The sequence below is a fragment of the Onychostruthus taczanowskii genome, unplaced genomic scaffold (genome assembly GCF_017590055.1).
Source record: "Onychostruthus taczanowskii isolate IOZ18803 unplaced genomic scaffold, ASM1759005v1 scaffold64, whole genome shotgun sequence".
NCBI lineage: Eukaryota > Metazoa > Chordata > Aves > Passeriformes > Passeridae > Onychostruthus > Onychostruthus taczanowskii.
The window spans coordinates 2504923-2532281 of NW_024504122.1; the positions used below are offsets into that span (position 1 = coordinate 2504923).

The 27359-nt window shown below is 44.4% G+C and overlaps 2 protein-coding genes across 4 annotated transcripts in view; both read left to right on the plus strand.

Annotated features, from left to right (window-relative positions):
* SPECC1L (sperm antigen with calponin homology and coiled-coil domains 1 like) overlaps positions 1 to 7952 on the plus strand; it is a 50717-nt gene extending 42765 nt beyond the window's left edge. Inside the window, exon 16 of the mRNA XM_041420333.1 lies at positions 851 to 7952. Within this exon, the coding sequence (XP_041276267.1) occupies positions 851 to 940 (90 nt within the window). The 3' untranslated portion in view covers positions 941 to 7952. The remainder of the gene's footprint in view (positions 1 to 850) is intronic.
* Positions 7953 to 15271: 7319 nt separating this feature from the next.
* ADORA2A (adenosine A2a receptor) overlaps positions 15272 to 27359 on the plus strand; it is a 28054-nt gene continuing 15966 nt past the window's right edge. Inside the window, exon 1 of one of the 3 annotated variants that reach the window (XM_041420404.1) lies at positions 15272 to 15419. The gene's annotated coding sequence lies outside the window, so the exon portion shown is untranslated. Of the gene's footprint in view, positions 15420 to 20013; positions 20049 to 20515; positions 20539 to 27359 lie in introns of those variants that run through there. The other 2 variants (XM_041420405.1, XM_041420406.1) reach the window with 2 other exon arrangements.

Genomic DNA, 27359 nt, shown 5'->3' on the forward strand with positions numbered 1-27359 from the left:
GCCTTGGTCCAAATGGTTGCTGTCTGCCCTTCCTTTTTGTGATGTACTTCATTAAAGATACTCCAAACAGGCAAATTGAATGGAATTCAGTTTAAGTGCAAATTGCATCCATCTGAAGAAGTTAGCAGCTATTTGCATACCTACATCCACACTGTGTGTGATGTGGAGGTTTGTGCATTTTTTTCTCATCCATATTACATGAGTGAGGGGCTAAGAAGGGTGTGAAACCTGCTGTGTGTAACCAGGAGTGGAATGCAAGTAGAAGTTATTCATTCTCTGATGAAGGTGTTCACCTAAAAGAACTCACAACTTCTTTTTTTCTGGAGATTCCTGCATCCAAAGCTTTCAAACAGAGCCTTACAGTAAAGAGAAATTACTAGGAACTGCATCACACTGTTATGTTTGTACATGTGCTGAAGAGGGTAGATGGGAGTCAGTTATTATTGATGCTTAACCTGATGGGAATTTTGAACTTCAATTAATATCTGGGCCTTGATTCCGTGGCTCACAGTTCCTGGGTAGGTTGTGTTGATTTGCAAGGCTGGTGCAGGGTTCTGTGAACGCTAAAGTCTGACTGTTGTACCAGCTGTACTCAGTGGGACACAGTTTGAGCATGCACAGCATCAGGCATTTCAGTCTTAAGTCAACAAAAGAACTGTCTACAGATATGCTATTCATTACATTTTGTAAGTCATACCAAGATATATGGAAGAAACCAGAGCTTTCTTCATCAGTGCTTTAAATTGTGGAAACTTGACAAATTTACCATTCCCAGGAATGTGTGAAAACACTGCCACATTGCTCTCAGGGTTTTCATTCCTGATTTTGACCAATCTGTTTTCTGTGACAGGACATCAATGAAATGGTGCGAACTGAGCGTCCAGACTGGCAGAATGTCATGCTGTATGTTACAGCAATTTACAAATACTTTGAAACCTGAACCCCAATCATTCAGCAGATCCATGGGACACAACCAACGTGAGCTACCAGATGGAAATCTTACTGAAATGCTAATCCCCATTTCACTGAAAACTGGCAACATTTGAGTCCCCTCAAACTTCAGTGACACTATCATGGATTGCCTCAGATTGCTTCAGCTACTAAGCATGGGAACAACTGTTTAAAAGTAAGAACTTGTTGCCACAGTGCTTGGAATAACCCAAGTTATTAAGCTATTCAGATTAATTATGTAGCCTAAAGAGCCTGAACTACTTCTTTGCTGCCTTTCCAGTCAGACTTCCTGAAACTTTCTTTGCTGGGAGAGTGAGATGAATGCTTCCTCTGGCATATAGAAGACTGAATGTACAGATCAAGCTTTGAGAAGGAAAAGAATAACATGGCATCATATTACTGAACTTTCTGTAGCATCCTGATTTCGCAGACTCTGAATATTCTACCCACAGCATATGGCAGCCCCATACAGTAGAGTTCTTAATGGTAACTTAGTTACTGCCTATACAGCTATTTCTCATCCTTTAAAATGTGCACAATATTCTAGGAAAACAAGCTTTGATTCCATAATGACAAATTGAGGGGAAAAGTGCTCTTGATACCTCGAAAATCTGGCACAGAAGAAGTCTTCATTCTAAAGCTTCATTATAAGCCTACCTCTGTCACAGTGATGTGGCTTTCATCTTTATCTTATGGATTGTAAAGACTAGCACATGCAGCTCCTGGCTTTCAGGGTACACTACACTTCAAGGAATCTGTGCAAAGTCCCTGTGCTTCCACTATAAGAGAAATGAATCAGTGATCACCCCTTGTCTGGCTTGTTCTTTGCTCTCTTCCTGCTTTGCCTGTGCAGCACACGCAGCCGCCCCGGGCTTTCCTCTCCAGCAATACGAGCACGCGTCGTGGATGTCTGTGGTGGAAGTTTGGAACTGGGATAGCATTTCTTCTGCTGAGAAGATACTCTCAATAAGATGTAATCATGAAGTAGTTTGTCTCAAAATCCAGCTTTGCCATTTTTTTCTGTGTTTTTTGTTGGTCTTGCACATCTGAGTGACAGAAGGTGAGATGTTCTCTGGGAAGGACTGTGGAGGAACTGATGTAATGTGTGTCCACCCAGTCATCTCAAATATTGTGTGGAAATGACTCACTGTCACAAGGAAGGAATTGAGAAACTTTAGTCTGCTCAACTTCTTTTTCTTTCTGAAAATGTACCTGAATTCATTTAGCAGCTCTTGGGCAAAAGAGTTTAAGTGCCTTAGCTATCATTGAGTTGATACGTCCTGGCACTTCAGGGCCTGCTGTGGAATGTTAATGGCTCCCAATGGTTTCATGGCTCCATTTGTCACGAGCTGTTTGTTGTAATCTTGTTTGTCAAATCCAGGGGAAACTTCACTCTGTCATTGCTTCTGCCTCTTGCTTTTCTGAACACTTAGCAGCAGTTCAGCCATGGAACATCTCATTAATATTAAGCAGAAGCCAACTTGAGCAGTGAGTTCTGTAACAGCTGCTATTTATAAGCACAGGCTCTTTCAGCAGTAACCCCATTGTAAAGAAAATAAATCTGTTCTATGGTGCTCTTACGACTGTTAAGGACAGTTTGAATGTCATAGATGTTAACCCAGTGAATGCAACTGTGCTTGGCATCTGTGAAACTTCTTCATGGTAAAAAAGCACAGATTTAACTCAAAAGTATTGCCAAATCCAAAACCCCATCATATGAAGAACATAGCCCATGTGAAGAGTAATAATTCAGCATGTCTCTAGCATTGTATAAGAATACACATTTATACTGATATGTGCCTGTGAGAATTATGGAACTTTGCAAAATAACTACTTAACCTGTGCTGAGGGCCTTTGGAGAAGTTTTCAGAGCAGAAGTGTCTCATTCTTGCAGCTCTTTAGAACTAGAAGTAGAGACCCTCTGATTATTAATTGGTGTATTTGAAGAGCCAGCATAATCTAAAGACAGTTGTTGCAAACGAGGTTTCAAGTGAAAGATCTTCATTAATAGATTTTAATAAAAGTCTGAAATGCATTTTCCTCTCCTCTATATTTCTTCAGTTATTTTTCTTCATTAGTTTCAATAAGAATAGTCTTAGTGGAAATACACATTACTGCTGTCTTGCTTTCTATCTCCTATTATTAAATTCCAGATTTTGCCAATCAGTGTTTTAAAACCCTTCTGTTTATCCTCTGAACTGATATCCTTATCTATGATTGTCTTATTCATTGCCTTAGAGTTAAAAAATAATATTTTTCTAATGAAAAGGATAGCATTTCTTGATCTAAATTCACTCATCACCTGTTTTGGTGAGGTAATTTGAGCTTTGAGCTGATTTTTTTTTTCTGTCCAATGGTCATCTTCATTTACCTGGAATGTTGTCAGAGTCCTTAACTGCAATAACCCTGAGAGTGTCACCATTTGTCAAAGGAGAAATCATGTTTGCCAGATCCCTTCTGTTAAAACATGAACTGCTGGTTTTCAGAAAGGAAGAGAGAGAAAAGCTAGCAGTAATTATAATAGGCATCTTGTTATGAACTTCAGAGCTCTGTGAACTTCTTCTTGGTGTGGTCTGTCTGATAAAACTCTGTGAACCCAGCCCAGGGGTCCTGGGCTTCAGAAAGAAGTTTCTGTGTCCTGATGTGTCTGAGCCTTTACGCGTGAGGTGCTGCACAGCTGCCCAGGGGAAGGAACGAAGCCATGGAGGAGCTAAAGCAAACACAGAGCCCTGCTGCACTCTGCAGTGTGGCTCTCTCTCAAGGTTCAAACCACATTCAGTTGCTCAAGAGGAAAAATAGCAGTAGCCCTTCTGGATGTGAAATAAATATACTGTTGTGTTTTGTTTCTGTTCATAGTTAATCCTGAAACAGCGTGGTTTTTTGTACATGTCAAGTGCGAGTTTATGTTGACTTACTTCTCTTTTAATCCAGAAGGTATTTCTGAATGTACTGAAAATATGTTGTCATCCATTTATATTTTACTATGTGCCTTGCAAAAGCCTGTGCTGTAGAACATCAGGGTTACTCATGGCCAGCTGGGGCCAGGCTGGGCAACAAGGTGGAGCTGTGGGACATCCTGATCCACGTACAGCTGTGTCATCCCCTGTGGAGACACTCCTATAGGTGTTACACTAGATTTGGTTTTCAGTTGGTTTTGTTTAATCCAGTTTGATTTGGCTGTTTGTTTCAATAGAAACACTAATTTAGTATCTCCATTGTGAATCTCTGGCCCTTACAAAAATGTCTTATTCCCATGCCTCTGACAAACTGAGTGAAATTTTCACTTTTAAATTTGTGTTTGTGGATAGTTTGTCCAGAATATAGTATATAATTGTGACATACTCTGATTTAAAGGTAGATTTTTGCTCTCTTTTGCATAAAATATATTCTTCGAGTTACACGTAGCGTTTCTGATAATTTTTTGTCTCCAATTTTATGAAATATTTCCACTGTTTGTGTTTTTCTGTAATGTCCATCATTGTGTCTTAGAAGGCCCTTAATTTACCAGAGCTAAATGAACTCTGCTTTAATTTATTGGTGTAAACTCCTGTTCATGTCTCTGGCAGAGAATGCTCTGGTTTTAGGTGCATGAAGAGAAATAAATTGGAGCCCTCCTGTCATGGTGCAGTGGCTTGAGCTGCTGAGGATCTGCCTTGTGAATGGTGTGGCTGTGACATTGGAGTCTCATTTCTCTTACTGATCTCACTGTTAAGTTCTTAGCTATTTTTTCAGTTTCAGCACTCCAGACATTTGGGTTCATTTGCATCACCAGAAGATTACTTTCACTCAGTTCTATTTCTGTACAGGTTTGGCCCAGGGCACAGCTTTTATTCCAGCCTAGTTTTAACCAAGATTATTTGGGAAGCTGGAGATTTGGAGAACTTGTGGGTGTTTTTCTTCCTACCTGTGCCTGGTCTGGGGACACTGCCTGGTGTTCTGGTGGTGTGTGACAGTTCCTTCCAAAGGCTGAAGTGAAAGTTACACCTTTAAACTGTGTTCCTGTGGTGGCTTCACTTCTTGTTTGCCTCTTGCAACTAACAGAGCCCCAAGCAGGAGCTCCTAAGGGGCAAAATTCTTCTGGGAAGGAATCCAGCTGTACATCTTCATGCTGCTTTTTGTCTAGAAATGAGTTATGCTGAGGTGGTCTAGAAAGAGAACCTTAAAACAGTCATGTTCATGGATGGACTGAGTTAACTGTGTGGTTGGTTTGTGGTCCTTCCCTAGACTTGGCAAACATTTATTTCTGTTTGGTTTTTATGTTCTGTGAGCTCTATTTCTGCAACTCTTTCCTTTAAGCTACCATTAGTGTATCCCCTTCTTCAGGCTAATATTAACCAGTTTGAGACATTACTTGGTGAGAAGGGCTATTAAAGTGTCTTTGTCAGCCACCAGTGCTGGACATGCCATTGTGCTTTCCCAAGTTAGTGTCACTGTGTTGACTGGCAAAACACAGACAGCTCTTAATACATTCAGTTGTTCCTATTTAGAAAGGTATTTTTAACAGTATTTCTGCTTTACAGGAGAGGGGCTGGATGGGTTTTAAATTACTGTGTGGCTTGCTGTGTCCCTCCTTCATCTAAGGTTCTTCTGTTGTGTTCCCTGATTTCAGAATCAGCCTTGTAGTACACTCTATAATTATCTAACCCAAGATGTTAAGCATCTGGAATATGTAGCAAGTATGCTGTGGATAATTAATGCTAAATAACTTAAAAGGTTGAGGTTTGTACAGTTCTGATTTCTGTTAATTGACACAAGTTGTTTTTTCCTTATGTTTTTGCTACACTTGTCAGTTGTTTAGATGCAACACCTGTTGCATCTCTGTTGAACTCTGTTTGACAAAGCCACTGTCCTGATCTCCTGGAGCTAATTCATTCTGGGATATTAAAATTATTTCCTCCCAATGAAGCTTTAGTAAAACCTATGAATACCAGATGACTTCCTTCCAGGTGACATTAGCTTTTGCTTGGAATATTCCTTACCCAAAGGCCACTGTCTGCCTCAGAGTTGCACGTAAGCTTCCCATCAGTCCCAGCAGGACTTGGGGATGCAGAGCAGGAGGGTGAACTTCTGGCAGAACATAACAGCAGCCTGATGCAATTAAGCTGGTTTCATTTTAATCCCCTATTTTCAGGGGGTTTCATTTTAGGCAAAATCATTTACTGAAAGCTGAAATGTGGCCTGTTAGTTCTCCACTGGGAAGTATGCTTCTGTTTAATAATATTTTTATGAGATTGTATTTATGGAAATGGAAAGAAAAATGTCATAAAGCTAGTTTTGTTGCACTTTTCTAAGGCTTTTGTATTTTGCATAGTTCTAGAATATGAGGAAGCTGCTTGGGGAAGTCAAGGCTTGGAACCTGCTCTGCCCCAGCACAGGAATGTGTGATGTGCATTTTCACCTAGTGATCCATGTATTATTTTAATTGCATGTAACTGGTGTATTTATATGGTAGTGAGGGAGCCCAGCAGACATTTCCTGCTGCACAGGAGCCATTGGCAGTCCCAGTTCCACAGTTCATGAACTGACCTGTTCTGACTGTGGACTGCACTTGCAATAATGGAATAGTCCATTTGTGATTCTGAACTCTTTCAACAAATGAGGAAAAAGGGGCTCTTCTTTTTTTTTTTTCTTCTTTCATATTTTTTTGTTTTGTTTTTTGTTGAAATTTCTCTGGAGGCTCTTAATGGTTTCCAATTATTGCATATGCTCAGTTAGGATGGTTACTTGGAAATCAGTTCATCTAGGAGGGCACAAACACATGTAACATTCTCAAGTAATTAATCCTTGTAACTTATAACATTTCAGTGTGATAGAAACTTTTGGTTTTATGTGTATTGTAAGGTTAATTTTTCTGTCTATAAGTAGCACTTTTATATGTATCTGAAGGGTTTTTTTTGAACAGAAATGTGTTTTTTCTATATATTGTCTAATGGGAAGAAAGTATAACACTACTAAACAAGGCATAGACTAGTTTGCCTCCAGACTGTAAGTTCACTTTAGGTCAGTAATGATCAGGAGTTGTTCAGTGTCTCTGAAGTAATTCAGTGATCCCATTTAATACTGGACAGCTCTCCTGATCAAACCCAGAAGGGCATTATTTGGTACCCTCCACCTCTTGGAGGGTACTGCCAGTTCAGGTGTGAGGCAGAACTGACAGAAGTGAGAGGAATTTTGGACTTGGTGGAAGAACAGAATTTTATTGATGCCTCAGTCTGACTTCACAGCACTGTACTGGATAAGGACTAACCTTGTTTGAGATGACACTGCAGCCAGTAATCTATCTCCTAAATAGCTAATTTAAAGCTCACTTTCCATGGCCTTTAAAGATGATATAAAACCCAGTGACTCTAAAAGCTCTTCTCATCCTTCCAGCTTTTCTGATTTGTATAGGTTTTACTCTTCCCTGGAACACAGCTGTTGTGTGTCAGTCTGTGTATGGGTTTAGAAATTCCTCCAGACAAGTGCAAGTACTTTGCTTTTTGAATAGTTTACACATATCTTACATAGAGAGAGGCTTTGCATAAATGTACAGATGTACCCACATGTATAAATGTGTGTACAGATATGTGCTCCTGCAGGTTCTGAATAACATGGAACGTGTTTCAACAAGTGCTTATGTCTTGAATACTTAGGCTGGTGTATTAGTGTATATATTTAAATGGCAAGGAGGAAAAAACATGTTGTTTGCTTCTGGTTAGAGCTGAGAAATGCAGCTCTGAGGAAAATTTGAATGAGTGTTCCAATTGTATTTCACCCTGTTTGTGGTTTGAAAGCCCCAAGTTGGTAATGATTGGAACTTGAGAAGTCAGCAAGCCTATGTTAAGCTAAACCTTTTGGAGGACCCAACATGCTTTCAGTTTGCAAGGACCACTAAAGACCTGGGCATTTACTTTCTCCATGATGTATTCTGTATGAGTATTTAGTATGTATGCCTTCAATTTGCCAATGTTGCCATGTTTTCTTCTTAATTATTCATGAAATAAAGGTTGCAAATAGGAGAATGTGTGTTTGTTTTCTTGGGTGAAGGCCTGCACAAGGGGCTGTTCTCAGGCTGGCTCTGGCACTGTTTGTTCAGGAGTGTTGCAGGAAGCACTGGTGAAGCTGAGGAGTGTGTGCTGAGGGCTTGTGTGCATGTAACCTCAGGATTTTTTTGGAAATCCTATCTCTCTTGGGACCAGCAGCCTCTACCCCCAAAGGGTTTTAAGTGATAAGACAGTGAATACCCCAGATAAGAGAGACATGTTTAAGGCATCTGCTTAGCCTGTGTTGTTCTAGAGAAGGAAATTGCAGAGAATATGTTCAGTTCAGGCAACTTCTGTAATACATTGCAGGATTACAGTTACTTAAATGTAATTTAGCCCAACCCCAGTAAGGCAATTGTGTGCTCACCCCTCTGTCTCTAAAGGAGTTGGGCTGGAGAGAGGTTGGGGGCTTAATCTCTAGAACAGTTCAGACTGTTTAAAGCAGAAGCCTAAACACAAATTTTTCCAGGTGAAAATAAAGCTTAGAACACCTTAAACCTGGTTTGGTCTCAAATTGTCCTGAATGGTAACTGTTTCCAAATGCTGGTTTAATTTCAAGTGTTCTGGAATAAATTGGATCCAGAGGTTTGGATTGAGCTCCTAATTATTGTAAATGTTGTTCTGAAAGGCACTGGCTAGTATAGGTATTTTAATTTTACCTTTTTTTTTTTTCTTTTTTTGATACTTTGTGTGGTTTTCTGACTTCAGCCATCCAGAAAAGTGTTTGTCTCAGTAATGTAATACTGCATTTCTCCTTTCTTGAGGTGAAATATTCTCCCTGAGTACTCCTTGCAGTCCTGCCTGCAGTGTCTGGAGCTGCTGGAGGTGTGTGGTTTAAGAACATGCCTGATTTAAGAAAACATTTTACTACTTAAAATGGATTTATATCCTGTTTTTAGTACTTCTCTTGCAAATAAATGTTTCAGAAGTGTATTGCAGTACACTCATGTCAGAAAGCAGATATTCTTTTCTATAAGAAGCACGTGGCAGCCCCATGGACATGCTCCACGTGCAGTGGGCATCTGGAGGGAAAGACTGGGCCAGGCCTCAGGGTCTGCCCAGTCTGTAGAGCTGCAACTTTTCTTTCCCATATCCACTGAAATAATATTCCCTCACCAGAGTATTTTAATGGATTGCCCTCCAAGCTGTCACTAAAAAATTTGTTAAAAATGTGAAACCAGCTCCATAAATGTGTTTAAGTTGAATATAATAAAATTGGTGCATTAATTTTTAAGATCTTACTGTAATGAAAAGTTGCAGCTATATGGAATAGTGAAATAAACACCTCAGAAACAACAGCAATATAATATTGCATTGTGTTGAATCACAGAATCTGATATTGGAATCATGGGTTTTCTGCCATTAAATTCTGTGGAGGATCTAGGTTAGCAATAGAGACCTTCTGCTGAAATTGTTAAACTCTGTGGATAGCCACACAGACCTGCAGAAAAAGTGCTAAAGGGTTTCACAATGGCTTTGATGGACAGAAGAGACTTGGATTAAATCATGTCTGTTGCAGAGAGTTCTACAAAGGGCAGAGATCAGAGGAGCTCACAAGATGTGCATTATCACCACACAGAATTATTTTAAGGAGACCCTTATCATTGAAAGTTAACTCCTTTCTAAACTTCCTTATGAACTAGGAAGCTATTTACAGCCAGTAGCTACAGAAGAACTTTAAAAACCAACAAAAAGGAAGCTGGGTTCTGTGCCCCTCTCAGCCCCTCACTCAGGGCTTTGTCTGTGGTGTTTTTTCAGCACTACCTTTCCTTGAGCCCAGCATTTCATGTTGAGATGTTCTCATATCTCAAGCTGGTTTTCTTTTTCATGCTCACTACTAAAGGTTGAGTGAATTCTCCTTTGAATTTGCTCGGGAAGCCGTGTTGGCATTGAGGAAGCCCCAGTACCTTCTCTGAATTCCTGCTTGGTGCTGCAGCCCAGCACCTTCAATAGTCAGGTTGGCCAATTAGTGTCTGTTCCTGGCAGCTCAAGATTAGAAAAGCATTTATGTCTAATTAAATATTTTTATTAGTTTCATTTCTATTAGAAGAGTTGAATTGAAACTTCTCCCATGCAAGTCTTTGTTCAGAAAAAAACATTGTATATGAATTTTTAAAGAAGTAGATTAGGGAGTGGTGCCACCAATTCTAATCCAGGTTAAGGCTTTTATGAGCCTTTGTCTGCTATTTCCTCTGTGTCACCATTGTTTAGCCCTTTCTGTAGGACTGAATTTCTGTGTGTTAAATGCCCTATTTGAAAAATATTATGTTGACTTTTCTTAAATGGTCTTTGTCTTTTGGGATTTTTAGTTCTTTGAAACCTTCTTAATCTCATTGTGAAAATTGGGTTGGATGCAGTGGTGTCTCATCACAGTACTTTTGCTCTTGGACATCTGCATTGATTCTATAGCGTGGGGCACTATTTGTGCTTCTCTCCAGTGCTGTGCACAGCTCACTCCCTTGTTTATGTCCTTTCTTAAACCATTTTGGGCTCTTTCCTCACGCCAGAAGCCTAAAAGTTAAGCTCTTAAAAATGAAAGAAACTTGAGAAGGAGACATAACAGTCTGGAGACAACTTCACTGAGCTGTTGACAATATCATATTTTTCAAAAATAAATATCCCACAGAGCACCAAAATGCCACTGTGTTGAGTTAAGGCTGTGTCTCCATGGGGCCACACTCAGAGTCCATGGGCTGCACCAGGGCACAGCCTGCACTGGCCATAGCCAGGGCTGTCTGCAAAATCACAGCTTTGCATTGTCAGCTTTGCAGTTCAGGAGCTGCAAAAAATCTCCCCCCCCCAAAAAAAAAGAAACGTCTGCTCCAAGATACAGCTGGACTTTGGTCTGGGCAGAGACAAAACGTCACAGGAGGGTTTGCTGCTGTTCTGCTCTTGGCCAGGGGTACAGCTGGCATTGAAATGGGCAGCTGAAACATGAGCTCAACTCTCCAAACCTCTGAAGTTGTGTCATTTTGCACCAAGGTGTCCAGCACACGCTCTGCCCTAGCAGGGAGCGGTGGGGAGCAGGGTCAGCAGCTGCTTTTTGTGTCCAATTTGTGTTGTGACAAAACTGGGTTATACACAATGTGCGTTTTGTAGACTTGAGTAGGGGTTGCCCTCTCGTTGCTCCTCAATAAAATGAGAATAGTTCAAGTGAAGAAGAATCAAGTGACTTCTGCTGGGCCTTTCAACTCCAACAGTTCATGTATTGTGTAAAGGTAAGTTATATTTTAGCTGTTGCTCTGCAGCTCCCACATGATGATTCATGCTACCAGTTTTTCTTCTATTAATAGTTTACAGAGAGTGCTTAAATTTAGATTGAATTCCATCTCATAGTCTGTCATACTGGATAGCATTGAGAGGAATAAAGCCACAGTCTGTTTGGGCAGTGTCTTTTATGGAGAGTAGTCAACTCCTGACATGAAATTACTGAAAATCCTTCCTTTGTTCCTGACCCAGACTGGACTCAGACTGTTGGGGATATGCTTTGCATTTCCCTGTGAGGGCAAATCTACCTTGACTTCAGCTTCCTTTCCTTAAGCCTTTGGTAAAAGCTGAATTACTCCTGTGCTGGAATTGAACAGTTGGTGCAAAAGGCTTCAGTCTCTGACACAGGAGTGTCCTTCATCATGATTTTAGCCATGGGCATTGCCAGCACAATTCTGCATGTGTAACTTTGTTAAATGAGGCACTCTTCAGAAAAATCGAGCTTTTCCCAATGTTGATTTTGAAAGTGCTATGAAATATTTAATATTGAACAATGTGTGTGAAATAATCACATATATACAAACACACATACAGATTTGTATTTTTATATATATATATATATATCTGTCTTTAATGTTGAAGGATTTGCTGGTGTATCCAAAGGACCTCAAGTAACTGTGCCCTCATCCCTTCTTTTAGACTAACACAGGTGTATTTCATTGCTTTTGAGGAGATTCAGGCAGTATTTGTGGGAATAGGATATGTACAAGTCAGAACACACCATTTTAAATGTCTTGTTTGACAACATTGAACACGTGTGCTAATGCAACACTCAGTTTGATGTTCTTGGCAAAATATGCATCCCTTAAATGTAATTTTGCACATATTAAATAATTCAGTCTGGTTAGAAAGAAAAATGTCATGACAGAGAAGAGCCTCAAAACTGATAAATCATTAATCTCTTTGTAAAGACAGAAATAATTTTTTCTGTTTGAAATAAGATTAATTCTTCCAGAATCTGTCCTAGGCAAACTGATCATTTTCAGTCTTCCATGTGGAAGCCTCAGTACCTGGGTACAATTTTCTGCTTCCCAGGGTGGCAGGCTGTGTGTGGTTATGAGTCTGTTTGGTGTTCCAGGGGTATCCCTGATGTCCCCAAGGTGTCACTCGGGCAGTGCCAGCAGAGAGAAGGGTGAGATTCTCAATGGGTCTCGAGCATAAGGTTTCGTTTACTTTACTCTCACCGTTTTGGAGTAAGCATTTCAAGGGTTGTTCTACACAGGCTCTCTAGAGTTTACTGCTTGAGCTGAGTTGCTAAATCTGAGGAGTGCAAATATTCTTATCACCCTTTCCCAGCTGCCCAAAACTCAGGAATTTGACTTGTTCAGTGAGGCAGTGAGCAGGATGTCACTGCAGCTCTGCTTTCCAGGAATGAGAACGCCTGTCTTGGCTGCACATGACAGAATCAGAAAATTTAATTCCTGTCCTTGTAGTTCTGGACTCCTTTCAGCTCAGAGCTGGCTCTGAACGTGTGGCAGCCCCCCCCATGGCTGTGGGGGCTGCTGGAAGCTCTTTTGTTTCCAGGAGGTTTCAGCCTGTCTCTTCATGTCATCCCTTCTCAAACTCTGCCTGGGCACAGCACTCACAGTAATGCTGGTTTTATTCTCCAGAGTGACCAAGGGAAGTTGCACTCTCTGGAGCTGCCACCCCTGCATTTATTATAAAAAACAAAAGATAAAAAAGCTGTTTGTATTCCTTACTGTCAATTTACTGTCATTGGCCACTGGTAAGGGAGGGCATAAGTAGAAATACCCAGAGGTAAGGACAGTGCACATGGAACATGCACAAGAATTATGGGCTGGTACTTGACAGGGATAATGGCATAGAACCACTAGAAAACCAATTCATTTTTTAGTTCAAAAGAAAGGTAACAGATCTATTCAGATCTTATTATAGTAATGGAAGTTATCCTATCTAACTGCTGAATAGGACATAAACCATCAGCTGCTCATTATAAACACAGTTACTTGTGCAGAAGTGAGAAATGAGCATGCAGAAGCCATAGAGGGTCTGGCCTCATTGCTCTGGGAGGTGTTAATACTGATTTTAACATCTTGGATCACTGCAGAGTTCCCAGCTGCACAGATAAAATCAATAGGTGACAATGGGGATCTGATATGCCATCCAAACTGGAATGGCCAGTGAGGGAAGGAACCAGTGCTTCTGGTACCAGAACACTTTCCTAGAAGGAAAGTAATTCCTAAGAAGCTTTAGAAGCTGGTCAGGGAGCCATTATCAGCCAGTCCTGTGAAAGTACTTGGACATTTTTTTTTTAATCTTCTATGACTTGCTGATTTAAAAGAAAATCTATGTAGTCTACATCAAATGCTTTTAAAATTGGTTAGCTGCAAAAAATCAAAGAGTTGCAACCGGGAAAAGAAACACCCAATGATGCATTTCTGGGGTCCTTCACAGGTATGGTGACTTTTTGTGACTTGGGAAACTTGTGAGGTGATATATTGAGGATGGCACGGCTGGAATAAACCAGTCTGGCAGTTCAGCCAAGAGGGTTGACTGCAACAGCTATGTTTAATGTATTCGAGAACAAAATAATATTTAGAAACTGCATCCCTGCTCCTTAAAAGTATTTTTATTTCCAGCTTTCATTGATTTCAGTGGGAGAGAGTAATTTGGATGGCTTTGAGGATCTGGGCCAAAGAGTGAGGCAACCTCTGCAACACAGCAAACACTGCCCTGGAAGGGAGCAACACGGAGCAGATGCAGCAGAGCATGGCAGGCAGCTGATTCCGACCTGCTCCTCTAGTTCAAAAACAATTGCACAGCATAAAATTTCATGGAATATCAACTAGGAGTGGGAAAATACCACCTCTTGTACAAGGCAGATGTGAGGCCCTTACATGAGTAGTATCCCATTCCTAGTGTCAGCTTTTTTTTAAAAAGCTCTGGTAAACATCATGTAGGCAGGTGGCATTTCTAAATCTATCATCTATGCAGCATGTTTTGATGAGGCTCCTAATTTTCTCATCTCCCACTTTTGTTTTTTTCTCTTGACTCGGCTAGTCAGTGTATGTGTTCCTTAAAATCATTTCATGTTACTGTGTGGTAAATTACTCCAGCTTTTTCTGTAACTTCCTGGGAAAAATTACTTCTTTTTTTTTTTCTCCCCAGAGGATTCCCATTGTGTTTGGAGCAGCCTTCACTCTGCTCTGTAGTTCCCAGCTGCCTGGCTGAGCCAGCCTGTGAACCAGCCTGCCTTCCTGACTGGGGTAAGAGTGGAGGGGAGGGCAGCTCAGGTGCTGGCTGCTGCTGCCAGTGCTGGATTTTTAATGCTTAGATGCTCATAGATTTTGAGGCTGGCACTTGGAGGGGCTGGTGCCAGTTCTGCTCCTTTTTTCCTACTGTCTTTTTAGATGCTCACAGATTTTGAGCTTGGCACTGGAGGGGCTGGTGCCAGTTCTGCTCCTTTTTTCCTACTGTCTTGTTACACCAAGGAGATGTAAAGCATCGCTCGTGCTGCTGCTGCCAGGGAAGGCAGGGTGAGCAGTGCTGGGTGTCAGTGATGTGGGAATGCTTTTGGAGTGGGGAATCCTGGAATAAAACCTCACAGTATGACACAAGCAGTCCCTGCACAGAGGGGCCTAGGCTGGCTGTCACTGGGGTGGATCAGTCTGTCACAGTCTGGGACCTGCCGTGGAGCTGGTGGGAAGTGTGGAGTCACGCTGGTGGTTTTTCCTGTTTGCAATGTCCACCCAATAGGAACACGTGGATTACTTACTTGCTAAGAGGTAAACTTGAAAAATAGAACTTAAAAAACTTAGAAGATACCCACAAAGACCAGTGGGATGAAATTCTTGAGAGGTTCTCCCCCTGTTTCAAAATTGCTGCGAGATGAGTCACGGCTGTCCCCAAGTCCTGCGGAGGAGCGGGACTGGCTGGGGCCAGGCGCGGCCCCAGCGGCACCGCCGGCAGGAAATGTGGAGTGTGCTGGGGGATCCACAGCCGCCTGCCCGCTGGGAGTGGGAAACTGCTGTCAGAGTCAGTATCTCCTAAGCACTTCCAGAGTGGTAATGCACAGGGCCCCTTTCCGTGGGTAGTAGTGGCAGCAGGGAAGAGAAGGAGTGAAGCTGCTCTGTGTGTGCAGCCTGAGTCGGTGGCCCGGCAGCGCTGCACGGGGCCACCCAGCCCCCTGTGCTACAGCTGCAGGCTTCGACTCGCTGGGTGGGTTTTCCAGCCTGGAAAGAAGTAGATGCTTAAAATAATGTAGTGAGAAAGCCCTCCTCTCCTCTCCTCCCCTCTGCCCTCTCCCCTCTCCTTTTCCCTTCCCTTTTCCCTCTCCTCTCCTTTCCTCTCCTCTCCTTTCTTTCCTCCTTTCATTGTATGCAGATCGAGTGCATTCAAAGCGCGCTTGCTGTCACTCGCAGGTCCTCCCGACAAGCCAGGACTCAAGTAAGTTCCCTCTCTCCTGCGGCCCCGCTGCGGGGATGCTCTCCGGGCTGGCCGTGTCGGTGCCGAGTGCGGAGCGGGACCTCCCGGCCGGGGCGGGCTGCGGGGCTCGTCCCGCCGGAGCATCCCGAGCGCGGCGCGGTCCCGGCCCCGGCAGCCGCCGTGCGCGCTCGGTTTCCCTCACGGCGTCCGCGGCAGCCGCGGTCTCTCTCCTGCCGATCCCGCGAATTTGAAAAGTGGCCGCCCGCTGCCCTCTCGGTGCAGCCGAGCCCCCAGCCCCAAGACGGGGCGATTTTGCCCTGCTGCCGCTTTCTCCTGCCCCGGTACCCCGGCTCGGACGGTGTTTCCCCGTGGAGCCGGTGCGTTTCACTCCGACTGTGCTGGTTCCCGACTGTCAGTCTCCCGACACACCCCCGCGCTCCAAGATGTTTGCTCCGCGGATCTTCCCTCAAACATCGGGTGCTGGACTTTGCCTCCCTGCACCCACCCCTCCTCGGCCTTCCAGCAGATATTTGTGCTTAATCATAAAATAGTGATTCTAGGGTAGCACGCTTCATCCTGCGAACTTCTCTGTAGTGCTTTCAAAGGAGATTTCCATCCGCTTCACAGTCGTGTTAAAGGGAAAAGATGGACTTCGATTCAGGGACTGAATAGATGGCTTCAAACCTGTGCGGTGTTGTCCCATTGCTTGCCCCCAGAAGCCCCAGCTCTGCCTTATCTCTGCCGAGCAGCTGAAAGTTCCTCAGCTGAGCTCCTTTCCCTTGCCCGGGAGCGCTCAGCCTCGGCACCCGCGATGGAGCCGCTCCTCCCGGAGGGGCCTGTGCCCCGTGCGGGGCACAGGGCAGTGAAGGGCGGGCAGACAGGCTGCCCTGCGAGCCGCGGCTGTCTCCGGAGCTGTCGGCAGGATGTGGTGCGGGGTGTTGCCCTGCCCTGGGCTGACCTGCCCCCACGGAGTGCCCGAGGCAGCAGGTGCGTTCCCACCCCGCGGTGTCGGGGCTGGTGCGCGGTGCCCTCGCCGGGGATGCTCCCGGGAGGAGATTTCTGCATGGTCGTTTGTGTGGTTTAGGAGTCACGGCTGCTTTATTGCTCTTTTGTGCCCTGGACTGTGAGTTTGGGGGATCTCGAGTGCAGGGGGGCTGCAGGCTTTGCCATGGCCTGAAGGGAGGGAAGGTGGTTGAGCGCCTTCAAAACTGCCTGGGCTCTGAGCCCGCAGAGACAGGAAGGGTTAACTTAAAGAGAACAACATGACTCACTTGGTAAATAGTTAATAGAATTGCTGTAACTACTTAAAATGATTTTCCTAAGCAGATGGCCAACTATTAGATAACTCTGTCTTAGGATGTATTTGTTTTCAGGTTTCTTATCAGGCTTGTAAGTCTCAGGCACATGTAACTCAAGAACTGGAGTAATTGATAAATTCATTCTTCTGCATGAAGGAAGCTAACAGAGAGAGAGAAAGCATGGCCAGCCCCTGCAGTTAGAGACACCCCTGGAGCATATTGCCCAAGTGAGGTAGAAAAAGATTAGATAAAATGACCAGCAAGGATGTGAGAAATATTTAAATTGGATTAGGTCTGTTGAGGAAATACTTTATTTTGAATCTCAATAAAAAAGTCAATAAAAATGTAATCATGTACCACAAAAACCTATGGAAACAAAATCCTATCTAATGTGGCAAATGGATTAAATTCTGAATTAACAAGGAAAGCTGTGAACCTCTGAATTTGTAGAGAAAACATGTGGGTACAAACTGCAAACAAGTATGTGTGTACATAAAATAAGAATGACCTATTGCAGGGTGTGAAAAAAAAAAAGACAGGCAGGTCTCCTTTTAAATGGTGACCATGTGGTACATTTGTAATTTTCATGTGTATATAATCTGTGTCTTTCTGTATGTATTTTTATACATGAAAAATAGAACCAGCATCACCCTCTGCCAGGTCAAGGCAATAATGATGTTTTAGCCTCTGTCCTTCTATCAGTGGGTGCAAAAGGCACTAAAGGTCTGAGCTGGAAAGCCTCTGCCAGGTCTCCCATGCTTGCATTTCTGTTTTTGCTGGTATTTTAATAGGATATTTCCATAAGGGCTGCTGCTGCTGTTGCATTTGAATATAATCAACTTTTGAAAGCTCTTCATCGTTTTTGTTTAATCTTCACTGACGGATGTCAGGTAGAGCTGTGTGCTTAAGTTCTCCTGAGAACGACTGGGAAAAGCTCAGCCGTCCAGAAGTTTGGGGGGAATCTATACTCTTCCTTTCAGTCCTGTCTCTCAGAAGGGTCTGTTCCCCCCTTGGTTTTGAACCTGGCTGCTTTTCCATCTTGTGTTGAGGGGAAGCCTCTCCCCTTACCACTTCCTTTCTGCCTGGCTGACTGATGGCTGTATGATTTCTCGTCTGCACAGGATGTTTAAGGTCTCACAGATTTCTCACCATTTTCACTGTGCTTCAGCTCCTCACTGGGGTTTGACATTTCTGCCCACGTGAGACGGGACAAGGCACATTGTGGGGAAAGTCTCTGAGTTCTGCACAGCTGGGAGTGAGGTGTTCTCCATGCATCTCCAGTATCTCTCTTGGTGTCCTGCAAAGTTTGTCCTTGTCTTCAGCTCATACAGATTCTGGCTCTGCTTGTTCATTTTCTCATTTGATCTGGATTGTGATTAACTCCCAATGTTGTTCTTTATTGTGTGATTTCCATCTGAAAATGGAGATGGGCTATTAAACACTTTTTTTGTTGGACTTTAAAGTAAAAACCAGGAAAGAGATCTTGAGATGTATGTCAAGGAATCAGAGAAGAACCTCACAAGTCAATGGAGCGTTGTTCCCTTTTATCAGGATATCTGGTATTTAGGACCAGAAGGTTTGGTTGCTTTGTGGACCATCTGCAGGTTTTGCACAGTGCACCTGAACAGCCTTGATAAAGCTGCTTGAACAAAACAGCACCAGTTCCTTGCCTCTCTGCTCGTTTCGAAAATGCTGAGGAAGCTGCCACTTAATGAGATGCTTTTGTGGTTGAATATGGAGGGTTGGACTCTTAGGGGTGAAGAACTGGCAACTTTCTGTCTTGGGGGAGGCAGGAGGGTCTGGGAGATGCACAGAAGGTGATTTAACCTCTGGAGGCTTCAGTTCCTCCCACAGTCAGAAGATGCCTCTCCCTTCACAAAGGTTGCATCTGTATCAGGGATAATTTTGGTTGTATTGCTCTTTTTTTCCCCTGCAGTAGATATCTGTAGATCAGAATGGACAGATGGCACATACAATTCTCTATTATGGAAAATATCCTTAGGAGGCACTTGAAGGTCATCTAATCCAGACCTCTGCCCAAAGGCAGGATCAGCTATGGATTTGCCATTCCTGACATCTTTCTCCATCCTGCTCCTAAAAACCAGCAGCGGAGAATCCTCACTTTCCTGGTGTGCAGGAAATACCCTGATGTGCAGCTTAAAAACCTCCTTTGCTCTAACTCATTCTTCATCCTGGCCACAGTGGGCAACTCACAGGCAATCAGCAAAGAGTATTTCAAAGCACTTCACCAAATGCAGGCGTTTGGTAAATGTGAGTGGGTACAGGTGTGATCTCTTTCGTTCCTCATCCTGGGTCCTGGGGCTCTCGCTGATGGGGATTTTTACTTTTTTATTTCTTTAAAAGTTATGCATTTCAAACCTAAATAAAGTAATTTTATTACCACTACAAAGGCAGCTGTGGAAGGCAGGGTTTGAAAAGAAATGACAGCTACAAGACAAATTGTATTTATCTTCGAAGGTAAGTCAGGGGTTGCGTGCAGTAGGTTTATCACTATCTGACAGGTAACAAGATAAAGTCCAGGTGTTACACAGGGATGTGGAAAGACTTGAAACGGGAATAAAGAATACTTTACAAAGCATTTTTAGAGAACATTTGCAAACAATGCATCTGAGACAATGGAGAAGTTAGCAGGGAGGGAAACTTCTTGCAGGGGTGATTTGAGCCAGGGACAGGGGGAGGGAAAGGCACGCCGGGGTGAGGGAATCTTCCTGTCCCTCTGTGATACAAGGAGAGGAAAGGGGGGTTTTCCTGGAGCCTCGGAGACGTGACGGGTGACATGCTGGGCTGCTGTCTGTGTGTCGATTAGCATTTGTGATTGCTCCCAGTTCCAGGGGGGAAGGCGCCGGCACGCTCGTCCTTGCAGCCTGGGGCTGTTCCATCTGCGGCAGGCTGCGATACGGCATTCCCGGTGTCCCTGTGCCTGTGCTCCCAGCTCCTGCCGTGGCCCTTGTTCCGCAGCTCCCCGGGGGGCTTGGCTGCTGGAGCCTCGGGAAGCCAGCCCGAGCCGCGGGGTCCCGTCCGAGCATCCTCCGGGCAGGGCAGCCCCTCACCCGGCTGCTGAGCGGAGCCAAGGGCAAGCTTTTAACGCATCCCTTCGGGAATGGTGAGCTTTGCAGTTTTCCCTGTTAGAAGTTTCCTCATTTAGTATTCAGACCTCAGAGTCTCCTCTGTTTTTCTCCTGGATTGGCTTTGTTGGAGATGTTTTGGTTTGGGTTTGCGCTGTCGTGTTCTCCTCTTGCTTCTTGTCTCCCCTTCCCCCCCCCTTATTTTTTCTAACTAGGGCAGCATAAATGTTTGTGCTCTCTCTGCCTGTTCTCTAGTATTGGCCTCTTATGCAAATTCCCCTTCTTTTACTGGGAAAGTCCTCTACAAACAGCCCTATCATTTTGGTTATTGAGTTTTCCCCAATAGAACAGGATTGTCAGATCCTGGTATGAATCAGCTGTTGAGCTTAAGGACTTAAGGGAAGTAGGTGGTTAAATGTCATATTCCCTGATCATAACAACTTTGGTTTCAGTATGAGATCCATATACTTGGGCACAGACTGGGATTTTCCATAGGAAACATTCCCCTGGATAAAAGACAGCTAAGAGGTATGAGGCTTTTTACTAAAATCTTCAGAAGAGAGGCACGTGATTGAAATTGATTTGAATAATTGCAGTTTCCACATACGTCCAATCCACAGATCAGTGCCCAGGTTCAATGGGATGGTGGAAAATCACATAGGCTGACCTGGGCTGGCACCAGCACCATTACAGCTCCTGGAGCATGTGTGGGGAAGCACACTGACATTTAAAAAGTTTGTAAAATGTTTTGCAGCCCAGATTTTGGCAAAAAAAATGACCCTTGCTGATGGCTGCCTAGTCAGGTATAATCTGGGACTGTTCCTGATAGTCCCAAAATGCAGGCCTCTTTAGCAGACCTTTTAAAACTGAGGCACCTAACTTTGTCAGACACCTGAAAAACATTAATACTTTCTTTTACATCATCCTGTGTCTCATGAAATGTTGATGCAAACTTTGTTGACCATTATGATTCATTTGGGGTTCTTGTTAACTTTCCTACCCCATACCTAAAGGGAAACCTTCCTTTTCCTCCTTGTAGCCATCCTACAGCCCAGCTGTATGATTACAGCAGGCAAGGGATGGACACAGTGCATGTGGGACAAACCATCCTAAAGGCTTGGGGTATCTGTTCTGAGAGCTCCCCCAGGATCCATCTCTGCCTGACTAACATCTTTTGTGTTTGGAGTCAAATGTCACAGTCCCTAAGGAATTTGCCTCGGGGGTCTTTTATGGTTTATCCTTGTTTGGAAAGGTGTGAGGATCACGGTTGTCATGCATTTGAGAAATGATGGAAGGATTCTTTACAGACGGATGTTTTCTATGATATCTTGTTGTGTAAAATATCTAAAATATCTTGTTGTGTAAAATATCTAAAGTTTTCACAGGACAGAAGGGCCACTTGCCAAGGCTGGTGGAGGGATCTCTGCTCTAGTGGAGTCCTGACTCCTCTCCCTCTCCCTCTCCCTCTGGACAAGAACAGCATCTCATCAACAGCCAGCAAATGCAGGAAACTGTTTTCTGAAGTGATTTATGAGCGGCTGCTGGTTCTCCAGAGCGGTGTCTCGGTGCAGGAGGACAGAGCTCGCTGGTGAGAAGTGCCGTTTCCCAGCAGCGCTGCGCTCTGCCCGCAGCCCGGCCGGAGCAGGAAGCGGGAGCGGTGCGGGGCGGGAGCGCTCCGACCGCAGCGAGGGGCTGGGGAGTCCTCACAGCACCGCACTGACCCTGCGTCTGGAACTGTGACCTTGGGAAGCTCTTAATCAATCGGATATAATCAAGGACTTGGGGAAAAACCCAGTCCCTTTGTACCTCCAGTGTCGGTGTGGCTGGCTGTGATGGTGGAAGTGCAGGTCACCTCACAAGGTGACAGCAGTGTGCTGCAGGTCACAGCACAGAGGAGAATGACAAAGTGAGGGCGTGCGGCCTCGGGGCATCATCAGAGCATCGACTCCTTATCCACAGAGGGTAGCAGAGTCCTGGAAATGTCTTAAATAGCTCTGAGGCTGTGACAGAAGCGCTGCCAGGATGGTGAGGCTGACACCGAGCAAATAAGCATTAGCAGTCAGAGTACCTTACAAAATGGATGAGGGAAAACTGCTGGAAACAAACTCAGGGGACAGAAAATTTGTTTTTGTGGCTTTTGCCTGCTTTTGGGATGATCAGTGTGGTACAATGCTTTCACAGGACAGGGAAGGACAGCTGGGGAACCATGTTAATTGCACGGAGAGAGATAGTAAGAGTTACATTCTTTCTGCTGTGGAAGGATGTTGGTTGACCTGCTACAACAGCTCTCCCCGCTCTGGGGTGAGTTTCTGTTTCACCATCAGAGTTTGTGCAAACGCTCCTGGCAGCCTGCAGGACAGGGCTCCAGGGAACAGAGCAGGGATCACGGGGCATGGTGGAGAGGTAAATGCACTTAGAGAAGGCAAATAGGGTTTGGGAATAACTGGATAAACATGCAAGAAAACTAACAGATGTACCCAATTCTCAACTGCCTGTCTGGAAACTTCATACAGAACGAGAGGCAAAGTCACATCTGGAGAGAAGTCTGCTCCATTATTTTAAAATAGACCAGAATGGATGCATTAGCAATATGATAAATATCTTCAGAGTAAATTCTTCCCTTGCCTGTATTCCTCAGTGGGTCACTTCTTTATATTCTGTTCCCTCATTTCTCTTATTTTGTCCTTGAAGGAAATGCTCCTCATGTGTGAACACAGCTGGCTTTAGTAGGGCTGTGAGGAGGCAGAGTTTGCCTTTGAGTTCTTCCCTCACACAGGAAAGGAAAGCTGGCTCCTCAGAGACATTGTGGATGATATTGGCAGTAGTAACTTGTTTCTGGCCATGGTACATGGTTTTAATTATGCTTTTTTACTTGTCTGCCTTATGAAAGCCTATCCAAATGCTCTATTTTTTTTTTTTTAGAAACTCCACATAGATAAATTAACATCAGCCATCCTGAGTACAAAAAAATTGCTAAAAAATCCGATGTTTTGGTGTCTTTTGGCAATATATCATGATGCCTTCTGCCCAGCGAGACTTTGGTGAGCACAGGAGAGCTGTTTCCCTTCTGTTTGTTTGGTCTGGCTTATTTAACTGCTGGTCATTCATCCTTACTTAGTTTTGCCCTCCTTGGCTTTTGTGACCATTAGAATTAGAATAATTACTGTGAGGTTTTTTCCCTTGCTTTTAAACATTTATAACATCCACTTAGGAAAAAAATATGGTCAAATGTGTTCTGTTCTAATCTTCCGCTACCACAATAAAAATTAATCCACTTCTAGCACTTGGAGGGCAGGAGGCAAAGCTGCAGTAGTGGTTTGGGATTTGCCATTCCTGTCAGCCAGTCCCTCTTGCTTGTTTTCCAGTGGGATTTCACTTTTGGGGCAGTTTTGTTTTTTAGTTTTTTTCTTAATGGGCATAAACAGGAGGAGAAGAGAGGCACAGGACAGGCTGGCAGGGTGTGGTTTTGTCTGCTGTCACTGATGCAGCAGTCTGGGTATCTCTGGTAAATCAGTCAAGACTTTACACCCAGGTTCACCATGCTTGTTGCTGGAGCACATCCTCCTTTCTTGGCCTGGACTGCAGCAGGGATGGAAATGTAAAACAGAATTGTTGCCCTTCTTTCCCATTTTTAAACTGATAGACAAAGTTCAGGCACAGTACAGGTCTCTGAAGAGCCATTTCTTCTGCCTTTCACAAGTATGTGAAGGGAAGGTTTTAAGTCTTGGAGGGCTGTTGCTTTCCTGTAAGAGGAGATTACACCAAATTTAGCAAAGCTGACGCTCTCATTTTACTTATTATTTCAGGAGAACTTGCAAAACCTATCCAGAAAGCTCGTTACCCCACTGCAGGTTTATATTACAGCAGACTTCACTTCCCAAGAGGAGACAAAGTCTGTGCTTCCAAAAGTCCTTAGCCTCGCATTTTTGCAGTCAGAGCATCAATGGCTCAGATGACGTTTTGGATAAAATCTGAAATGGTGCCTGGAAGGGTCAGACGGGCATGTGGAGCCCCTTGGTAGAACAAAAATTTCCACACGTGCCCATGTTCTGCACTTGCAGTGGTGTCCATGCAGGCAGGCAAGGGCCTCCAGGGAGGGCTGAGGGAAAGTGCAAATGCTCCAGGTACCTGAAAACCAAGACCATGGTGTGCTGATAATTTTGCCTGCTTTGTTTCACTTGTATCCTTTGTTAACAAAGAGCAGTCTAGAGGGAAATAGTCTATTATTAATATTTAATTTCCTCCTATTACTGTAAGCAGATGACCTAAAAGATCATTTAGGCAGCAGCCAATAGTAAAGCAAAGAGAGGAATCAGAAAGTGTATGTCTTGGTTAGGTGGGTGATGCCTCTTTCCTCCTCTTTCCTGCCCCACCCAGCCACAGCTCTTCATCCTTCCCTGGAGCAGGGCTGGGGGTGCTCCCCACAGCTGTGTGTGAGCACTCAGGGACCCAGGAAGCTGCGGTACGTGAAGTATTCATAAAATACTGAACTACAGAAAGGAAACCCTTGAGCAGCACAGAGAAGTGCTCCTGCTGCCTTCCCTATTGAGCTCCCCAAAGGACACCTGTTTTCATTATGTTTTACAGCCCTGGTTGTTTTGCAAATTTGTGTTCTGCCTGTGAGCACATTGGCTCGTTTATTGTGACTTTTTCCTCTGAAGTGGTGGGGAGAGACAAGATTTCTTGGAGTCTTTGATTTAAAAGATAGGGAGATTCACTTTGAGCTGAAGGGATTTCAAAGAGAGGATAAAAACTGACAAGCATCTCCCCCTCCAGGCTTTGGAAAGTAGGAAACAAATGACTTAGCAGCACCAATTTTTCTGCTTAGGGCCATCTGTGAATTCAAGGATTTTCCCTAAGGGAATTAGGTAATCTGCATGTGGCTGGTACCTGGGAAGGGTCATGTCAGAAGGAGATGCAAGATTGTGATCTGTAGAATGAGCCCTGATGAACACCCCCTGGCCCCCTTAAGCTGCCTGCTGCCTCTCTGCCCCATCCTAGAGCAGACACAGAACGCAGCCCCTCTGGGGCCGGGGAAGCTGCAGTGTGTCACCTACGTGCCCACAGACTGTCCTGGGTGCCCTAAGGGCTGCTGATCATCTGGGCTTTTTGCTAATAGGTGAGAGGAGCTGTCAAGCTGAAGTGTCGCAGGCACTGTGAGGCCGGCAGGCACCGAGGGGCATCTGCTCCATCCCAGCTGACAGAGCCTGGGCAGCCCAAACCTCCCAGAGCAGGATGGGCTCAGCCTGCAGGGGCCAAGACAGCAGATGAGCTTGTCTGAGCTGGGTGATTTGAACCAAGCAGTGGCCAAGGGCCCAGCTCGATGCTTTTGGCACTCAGGAGAGAGAAGGGCAGCACCTTGGTCCAAAGTCAACTGGAGATGCCAAACTAAAGCTTGCTTAGGCTCTGCCGGTGCATTGCTTCATGGGAACGTGCTGTGCAGATGCTTTATTGAATTTTCAAGGAGGAGTTTCTCATTGGGATTGAAATATGAGGGAGAACAGAGTGTTCCAAGTCACTACAAATGAACAGAGCAGCAGGTTTACAGGTTTGTGAATGACAAAAAAGGTTTATTTAATAATGGGGGAAAGGCCGGAACATAGCCCGGGGTATCAAGAAGGAATTAACAAAATAAAAGAAGGGCTTATGAAGAAATACTAATTGTAGCTGTCCAGCCTGTTGGGTGATACATGTTATTTTTCTTAACTTTCAAGAAGCTTGCCATGCTGATCCCTCAAGGGCTTGAGATGTTAAATATACACTTCCCCAGTGAGTAAAGCAGATTGTTAATTAATTTTTTCTTATTAGACCTGATTGCTGAGCCTTTGGGTCTTGCATGAAGTAGACAATTCTACAATAAATTTAATTTTGCCTCTGGATCTACGTCATCATCTCTGGGTGGTCTCTATTTCATTTTGTCCCTGTGCAGTGAATTTCTAGCTGTATAAGCAGAAAGACTGAGCCTGTTCTTGTTTTAAAACAAGTTGCACATACTCCTGAAATGGAGATTTGTTATGTCAGGTGAGCACTGCAGCAGCTGACGCTGTGAGAGAGGAATGAGGAGAGGTGGCTGAGCTCAGGTTGGACGTGAACCCTCCCGGGCTGCGGCACATTCTGTCAGCAGCAGGTGAGGCTGGGCTTGTGCGGCCAGTAATTGCTTTTTCTAATGTCAGTGGCTACTCAGCGGCGCTGAAGCAGAGACCAAATGTTGTTTTGTCGTGGCTGGGACACCTGCTCAGCCCCAGCCATTTCTCCCCTGAGATGTGCTGGCTCTGCAGAACTCCGAGTGTTTTCCGGCCCATCTGAGAGCAGAGGGTGGAAGGACAGGCTGTCCTTTTCTGGACATAACGTTCCCATTGCTTCAGAATAAATGACTGGGGCTTGGGATGAAGAATCAGGCTACTGTTTGTGTGGAGAGATGGAAGCAAGAAACAAATTCAGAGATAAAAAATTCAAATTTAACATGAGGCCGTGAAGGAGCAAAGTAGAAGGTTAAAAGCTCTGTTGTGTCAGAGAACAGCGTGTGATGTAGCCATTAAACTTCAGGTTCCAGCACTGTGCTTTTTCAGGTTCAGGCAGAGGTGTAGGAAGTTTCAGCTTTGTGCTGAGCCATTGGTATGTGCAGAAGTTCCACAGTGAATTTGTAACTTTCCTCCATGTCCTGCTGGAATTTGAGGTGGGCAGAGTCAGGTTAAACAAAGTGCATCTAGGGTTAGTATGGATTTGTGATCCTACTGAAGGGAGCTCTCAAATGGGGAGGAATATCCAGTAATTTTGCTTTGATCTTCTTCACTGAAGTGTATGAGCTGTGAACATGATGGGCAAGAGCAACATAGCAGGACTTTAGGTAAATCCTCTGAGCATCAAGATGAAGGTGCCCAGTTCTCAGGCTGGCTCCTCTCTAACAGGGCTTCCCTCAGTTCTTCTGACTCCATCTCAGAGGAGCTTGTGGGGAATTATAGTGGGTTTAGCAGTAGTTTGGGCCCAAAGCATGTCAGAGTAATTTGTTAAATTTTTCTAAACTTGGCCTGGCACTGGAGTTTGATGTGCTCTTGTCCTGCAGGGTGAGGAGTGAGCCTGTGGGAGGTGTGTGCTCCCACTCAGTCCTGCTGAGGGACTCAGGGGCTCACACCCACCTCAGTCTCAGGCACAGCCATGTCCTGCACCCCCCTTCCTCTTAGGAGCCTGTATTGCCCACTGCTTCCTTTGTTAGGTTGTTTTTTTCCTCCTACCAGCTTTTTCCTGTTTTTTTTTCCTCCCTTCTTGCTCACACACATGCACAAAACATTGTTTATTTCTCATCCTGCCCCTTCTGTTCTCTCTGCCTCCAGATCTTCTTTATTTCTGTC